This window comes from Xenopus laevis, chromosome 1S, assembly GCF_017654675.1.
Source record: "Xenopus laevis strain J_2021 chromosome 1S, Xenopus_laevis_v10.1, whole genome shotgun sequence".
In the NCBI taxonomy this organism is placed as follows: domain Eukaryota; kingdom Metazoa; phylum Chordata; class Amphibia; order Anura; family Pipidae; genus Xenopus; species Xenopus laevis.
In genome coordinates this window covers 33,867,897-33,875,462 of record NC_054372.1, presented here as the reverse complement: position 1 = coordinate 33,875,462, position 7,566 = coordinate 33,867,897, and the positions used below count along the sequence as shown (strand labels likewise).

The 7,566-nt window shown below is 39.3% G+C and overlaps 1 protein-coding gene across 2 annotated transcripts in view; it reads right to left on the bottom strand.

The window, feature by feature from the left end:
* Window positions 1–1,925: 1,925 nt before the first annotated feature.
* Window positions 1,926–7,566, bottom strand: part of irf2.S (interferon regulatory factor 2 S homeolog) — a 32,059-nt gene continuing 26,418 nt past the window's right edge. Inside the window, exons 7-9 of one of the 2 annotated variants that reach the window (XM_018237607.2) lie at window positions 5,514–5,678; window positions 4,491–4,531; window positions 1,926–3,151 (exon numbers count right to left, since the gene is read on the bottom strand). In XM_018237607.2, coding sequence (XP_018093096.1) covers window positions 2,843–3,151; window positions 4,491–4,531; window positions 5,514–5,678 — 515 coding nt within the window. In that variant the 3' untranslated portion in view covers window positions 1,926–2,842. 2 annotated transcript variants of the gene reach the window in all.

Genomic DNA, 7,566 nt, shown 5'->3' with positions numbered 1-7,566 from the left:
AACATATTGATAATGGGTTGAGTGCAGAGGACTCTTATATTTGTCTACCTGCAGCTGCTCAGTGATAATGGTTTAGATTGGGTTCTGCTGAATAATGGTGTGTAGCCAAACCCCAAATTGCATTTGGCACATTCCTAATATATATTTGCTCATTACATTTATTGAACCTTAGAGAACAAATATGAGGAGTTCCAACAGAGGATAAATAATGTCATTTCAGTTATATATGTGCTCTTTAGACTTTGTTTAGCTTTTCAGGTGCAACAGTTGGTTAAGTCCCTTAATAATTAAACAGTTTTTTACCAACATATTGCACAGCGCTGAACAGCCCAAGAGAAGCTAATACAAATTAATTACAAATGTCTCTAAGCTGCTTATTGAGAAGGACCAAGACAGTAAACTGCCATTTGCCTCATATTTTATCCCCACTGCCTGGCAGGCTGGGCCCCAGCCATTACTTTGGGCCACGTAGGGGCCCGCCGTACAGTATGGGAACCACTGCCTTAAAAGCAACAACCCGCTTTAGGGAGCAATGCTATAATGTAGTGCTATGCACCTTTTTCAATATACTGAATCAATAATTTGATACAAGTTGTGTTCCTGAATCATATTTAGGCATGATGACGAATATGGGGTTGCACTTTGTCGTGCATTTGTTGCCCAAGAACAAGGTTTAAGTGACACGAAAAAGAACAAAAAGGTAAATGTTTTACAATGGGCTGGTAGAATCTCTGATGCTGAGAATCAGTGTTTGGAAATGAAGGTACACACACACTATTCAACTGATCTGCACAACCTTCAACAAAGCTGTCAGCAGGAATGGGACAAAATCACTCCAGCAAAGCATGCAAAAGTTGGGGCAGATTTGGTTTGAAAATACTGTTGTGCACTTTTGCCCCATAATCCATCATGTGTGTACTGATGTGAGCACAAGAAGCTCTGGGATCTAGTCTAAAGGTGGCTATAGACGCACAGATAATATCATAAGAGAAAATTTTGGTATGATATTCGGTGCGTGTATGGTGGGAAAAGAGCCGACCGATATCGGCAGAAGACTTGGATGCCGGTCGGCTGGACGGAAAATTTTGATCGGAAACATCGCCCATTGTTTGTGCTGAATCGCCAGATACAGGTACAATTCTATTGTTTCTACCTGTATAACTGACCATTCAGCGCTACATGTGTGTATTGAAACTAACAACCTTTCTTGGAAAGATCTTTTCCAAGAAAGATCATAATTGTTACATCTATGGCCACCTAAACATCCACTGTATTGTGGTTAAACGATCTGGATGGTTAAGCCTTAATGGTTCATAGCCATGTGGAAGGGACAGGACTGGTAGTGGGCATTAATATTGCTGTCTAAATTAATACCATAACAACTAGGCCAGAGAAAACACAGTATGTTGGAATGATGAGCAGACCTGATGGCATTTGTTCCTTGGGATATATCAGCCGCTAGCTGCAAAGATGACAGCCCTGCGGAGTCTTGAGCAACATGGGGCTATTAACTGTCACTAATATATAAATAGTTCTGTCTGCAAGAAAAGGAGGAAATTAATTTGTATAAATATACATTAACAGCTTCTATCTCTCGTGCCAATTCCCTTCTTCTCTGTAGCACCAAGCATACAATGAGCATCACCGTTTATCTATCCCCCTCCTTTTGTTACTGTTTAGTTTACCTTTCAAGTGTTGCATATTTTTCAGTGATACTTATGAAGAATGCCTAATGCATAGCACCACATTTGCTGTTGGCAACCTTAAAAAATGGAAAGGGAAGGGTCTCACAGAACAGCAAAATACTGTGACACATACAGCAGAAACAAGCCAAGTTCTTCTGTCACCTGTGATGGAAACACTTCTTCATCCTCCTCTGTCTCTGAAAAACAAGAAAACAAATGCAGACGGGAAAACTTTACAAATAAAACTGCAATGACTATTTATTTGTCAATCAATCCACAGGATAATAATAAATTTGCTTTCTACATAATAGATTAATATATCAATTTCATGTTAGGAAACAAAGGACCTACGAAAATGTGCCACAACAGTTTTGCTGACAAACAGGAAACTGAACAATATAATAAATTTGTTGTATAAAAAAAAATAGAAAATAATTATGTTAACTTTGGATTTTGCCTCAAATAAAATACCCCCTGTATAAAAAAATAAAAAAAGAGCTTGCTCTGGGAGTGAATAGTTAAATTCTGGTCATTATATGTCTGCATAATTCTATTTATATTAACTCTCAAGTCTTGGGACAGATTCCTATTCCTATTTGTGCCTTGGTTGTGAGCAAAGCAAGGTTAGAAAACGGAGCCCTGTTATTAATTATTGTGATTTGTTACTCACTAATTCATCATTTCAGCACAAAAGCCAGAGTTTCTCATGAACCACTTTCAGTGAAACTCAACTAGCGACAGGCTTCGGCCTCAGTTCCATTTACAGCAGTATAAAAGAAGGCCGCCTTGTTGTGGTATAAAATATACATATTTACAACACAGATTATGTTAAAATAAAAAAGGATAATGTTCTAGCAGTTTCACATTTTGTTTGTCCAAAGGCCTTGTTGCATTTCCTCAGCCTTGACCTTCCCCATAATGGAAGTTGCTCCAGCTTTAATGATTTACTTTCTTTTTAGACTCTCTTGGACCGTCCCATGGCCCAATCCTGAGAAAAATCCTCTGCTACAATTAGCTGTCCGTAGCCATGCTTAACAGTCAAATCCTTTCCTTTGGTAACCCAACATCTTAAAGGCATCCAATCACATCAAAGCCAATGCATACTTCAAGAATATTTGTTCCCATCCTAAACATTGATCCATATCTGCAACATGGCCTTAGCATGTTTTGAGCCGCGGCTGAGTAACATCTGAGGTTTTCTTAATGACAGAAGCTCTAGTTTCATGGTCTTGTTGGGTGCTATTTAGTGAAGAGGATGCACCCGTCTGTGAATAAGGTGTGCTGTCTGGGAAGCTAGGCCAGGAGCTGTTGTAGGGAAGAGGACACTCCTCTTCTTTTATCGTGACCTGCAGGTCTGGTTTGGAGGTAACAAATGTTGCCATGCCAGGTAAATGATAAGGTGCTCTTTGGCTTGACATTTTCACAGACTCTTTGCTGCCAGGGATCTTCTGCAGGTGTCGATGGCTCTTAAATATGTAATGAAATAAATGTGTTATTTTGGAATAAAACATGCAAGAAATTAACATATGTACCGTATATACTTGAGCCGTCCCGAGTATAAGCTGAGGTACCTAATTTTACCCCCAAAAACTGGGAAAGCTTATTGACTCGAGTATAAGCCTAGGGTGAGAAATGCAGCAGCTTCTGGTAAGTTTCAATCAAAAAATTGAGGGTTTCTGCTCCCATTGGAGGTGCCGGCATCTCGTTTTTGGATGCTGGCAACCATTCTTGAAGACCATTCTTAGACACCGTTTTTGCGCTTGACCCGAGTATAAGCCGAGGTAGAGTTTTTCAGCATATTTTGGGGGCTGAAAAACTCGGCTTATACTCTAGTATATACAGTATGTTTTTCCTTTTTGCATAATATCAATATAGAGTCTCTAGGAACAGAACACATAAATCTGTTAGCACTCACTCATGACAGGTTCATGCTTTAGTATCACTCTTACTTCCAGAGCAAGGAGAGATAATGAGCTCTGTTTCACATGGCTAATAAAGTTGACTACTATGTGCTAGAACAGCACCAACGTTGCTTATATCTATTTTAGTTATGCAACAAGACATTGCCTTATTAATAATAGACAAATGACTAAACAAGAATAAGAGCTACTGATGTGCAAAAACTTAAACCTGTTGTTTTTATTTGGAAAGTGGCTATAGAGAAGTACTGCATACATTTAGAGCAAAGCTCATTCCATCTTGAACACTTCCCAAGCCAAAAAATAAATAAATAAAAAATGCGACTCCCCAAAGAAGTTAATTCAGTTAATATGAAGTGACACATTGTTCTGTTTTAATAAATGTGTAAATTCATTAAGTACTTTTTTCAATCCCCTACATCCGCTACTTTTCTCACTCTGAAACCAAGGGTATTTATATGAAGTTGCTCCTCTCTTGGAGGAACAACGCCAAAGGAGTTGTTATACAGGTATGGGACCTGTTTTCCAGATAACAGATCTTTCTGTAATTTGGATCTTCATACATCTACTTGAAGATCATGTAAACCTTAAACCATCCCAATAGTCTGGCTTTGCTTCCAATAAGGATTCATTATATCTTAGTTTGGATCATGTACAAGCTACGGTTTTATTATTACAGAGAAAAAGAAAATAATGTTTTTAAATTTGGATTATTTGGATAAAATTGAGTCATCCTTTCCGTAATTCTGAGCTTTCCGGATAATGGGTTTCTGGATAAAGGATCCCATATCTGTATTGGCTATTGATGTTGTAAAATGATGTTCTTATGAAACAAAGCAAACCCATCTGTAATCGGCACAGCTGTAGTTACATAAATGTCACTTACCGTACGTTCATCATCGCTATTCACACTGTCTGTTTCACTTTCTGCAAAAAAATAAAAAAAATATGGAGTTTTAGTGAATATGTTTGAAATAAACAGAAAATAAAGAATAATAAATCAAATATACTGTAGGGAAAACAAATGTAAGAATATTCTATTGCATGGGTAGCTTAAGTCCAGGCAGACTGGTAAAACCAGTTTTGCTAACAAGGCTAAAAGGTAAACATCGAAGGGGTTAGAAATATTTGCAGGAGTCACACAGAAAAGAATAAAAGGGAGAACCAACATAGCAAAAGGAAATCGAATTAAACGTGCTCAAAGATAAAGTAAAGAACAATGTAGACCATCACTTCTTTACCGATATTACAGTTAGGCCTAGTGGGCCCTCTCATGATGACTTGGTAAGGTGGACAATGTTTCACTAGTGAATACAATTCCAGATGTCATGGGGCACCTTGCTTAACTCTCTGATTGACTCCATATTGTGTCTGAATGACTGAACAGTGGCCCATGTGACCACTTACATACGGAAGGCAAAACTGTAGCAAGCTGGTCAATAATATCCAGTATCTGGCCAATTAGAGCTCAGTATAGAGTCCTGTTGTGGGTCGGGTTACCCGCGAAAAAAGTGGGTACCCTGCAGGATGAAGGTAGGATTGTTGGGTGCGAGTATAGATGTGGGTCTGCGGGTTGCGGGTCTCATCTAAATTTCTTATGTTTTATTGTCTATATTTTACAAAACTTTTTCTCTGTCCCCGCCCACTATTGATGATGTCACTTCAGGTTTGCAGCAACATTACTTCTTGTTTAATGGTATTCAGCGGGTAATGGATCAGGTTGCGGATAAGGCAGTTACGTGTCAGGGTTGGGTAGCGAATCAAAGTGGGTAAATATGCTGGTTGCAGTTCGGGTCGCGGGCTTGAGTTGGGTCATATAAATTGGTTCCACGCAGGACTCTAGCTCAGTCTAGCCATTGCACTGCTGTTACAAATTAAAGCCATTTTCAGGTGAAATTTACATACTAACCCGCATAGGAAGAAATGGGAGAGATCTGCAAAGGGTAAAGCTGTGTCCTTATTGACGGCTGCTCTTCACTTTCTGTCGTTACCTCTACAACTTGGCAGACGTCAGGAGGATTGGCGACAATCATCTCTTCTATAATACCAGTGTTATACATGGACGGATCCACAACTGGCAAAAGAATAGAACAGTATTTAATAAACCTTTCAGCTTAAACAATTCTTCCAGACTTTGTAATAAGTAAACATGTGTGATAATTTCAGAGCAGAGCTACACAGCAACTGGGGACACACATCGGTTCCAACCGTATTTATGGTGCGCAGTGATCCAATACAATGACTGCCATCATAGCAGCCGGGATCACAGGATCAACTCACACCAGAGAATGTCAACATTTCATACATTTTAGCAAGAGATTTCCCAAGTAGTAATAATAATGACTGTCTGAATGAATGAATGTGAACCCAGTAATACGGACACATTGCGGAGTAACATAAAGCAAAGTAATGTCCAGCACTTATTTCTATTTTAATTACAGATGTGCAAAGTGATGGCTCAGCTCACCCACATACACTTTAAAAATGGAAAGGGTTATTTATGGTAGTACATGATGAGAAATGAGAAAGGGGTGCAGCGCTTACAGTGACTCATTTCTAAACCCACATGTGCAAACAATACGTCAGACTCGTGGTTTCCCAGCTATGGGGGATTACTTGAGGTTCTCATTATATAAAGACACAATTAAGTGAATTCAGAATATGGCACCTCATAGTAATGTTAGGAAACTTATAAAAAGTTAAATGACCAAAGTCTCTGAATCTTCCCCTTGGTTGTCCGACCCAACGATCCTCGTTTCTCCTCGAGTACAAGCAGCAAGCGGATCGTGGAGGAAACGCTGGTCGGGACCCCAACAGCAACCGCTGAAAAAGACTTGCAGCAGTACGGACTTGCACGGATAACTGATTATATGCCTGGTTTTAACTACTAAAATGTGAGTGTAACCAGTTGGTTTTTTAGATATTTAATAAAAAGGGTTTTACCCTATTTTTGCACATTTTTAACCTCTTCCAGCTCAGAATTACCCTACAATTTTATTCTCCAGTAATCGTGATGTGCACATGCTAAATTTAAACGTTTGTAAGTACCCATCCAATAGCCACCTGTGGTGAATTTTAAAGGGTAACTGCACCAAATGGTTTTTTTGGGTTGTGGAACTACAACTCCCAGTAAAATACTACACTATAAAAAATTTCATAATTTTCCCTTTTTTTCCATCATACTTTTCCCTTGAGCTTTCAATTAGCGCTGACCTTTAAAGAAAATTTTGGACTCTCATAGTAATGTTACCCTGATGAGTGGCAGCTAGTGACTGACAGTTTCAGGCAGCATGACTCATTACTATTGTGTTTGTGTGAATGTTCTATGTGTATAAGTGAGCGGTGCAACTGCAGAATGTCATGAATGAGTAAGCTTGTGGCTTCATAGGATACGCATCAAACATGCATTTGATCTGTCAGGAATCAGTTTCATTATACGCAAAGTGAAAGGAAAAAATGCACCAGGGAGTTTTCATGGCTGATCAGCGCCTACACACAATGTAACCATTAGTAATGCTGTCACATTGGGAGGGGGTGGTGTTGTTGAGTTTATTTGCCGACTACCTGCCTGACATTAACAAGGGGAAAGTCTGCAAAACAGCTTATCATCCTTATACTTATCATCTGCACTACTACATGCATCATATTATGAAAGGGAAAGTACACGTTCACAAGTAAATGATACATGCCAGCTGGTTCCAAAATAATGTTATTGTGCAGGCAGATATATGTGCAGTCTCCCCTTCCCACAAAGAGCAGTATCCAACACCTTTGTTGTTTTTCTTATCTCCCCTCATGTTCCAGCTACTCCTCAGTACAGCACGCAGGCTGCAGGTTCTCTGTTTACAAGGGGGTATAAGACTTTCAGGCCTGTTGCCCACTGGACACCATACTGCAGCGCCATGCAATTTCTTAATAGTAACCACTGTATCTTGTCTGTCATGTTATTGATCTGTCAGCCA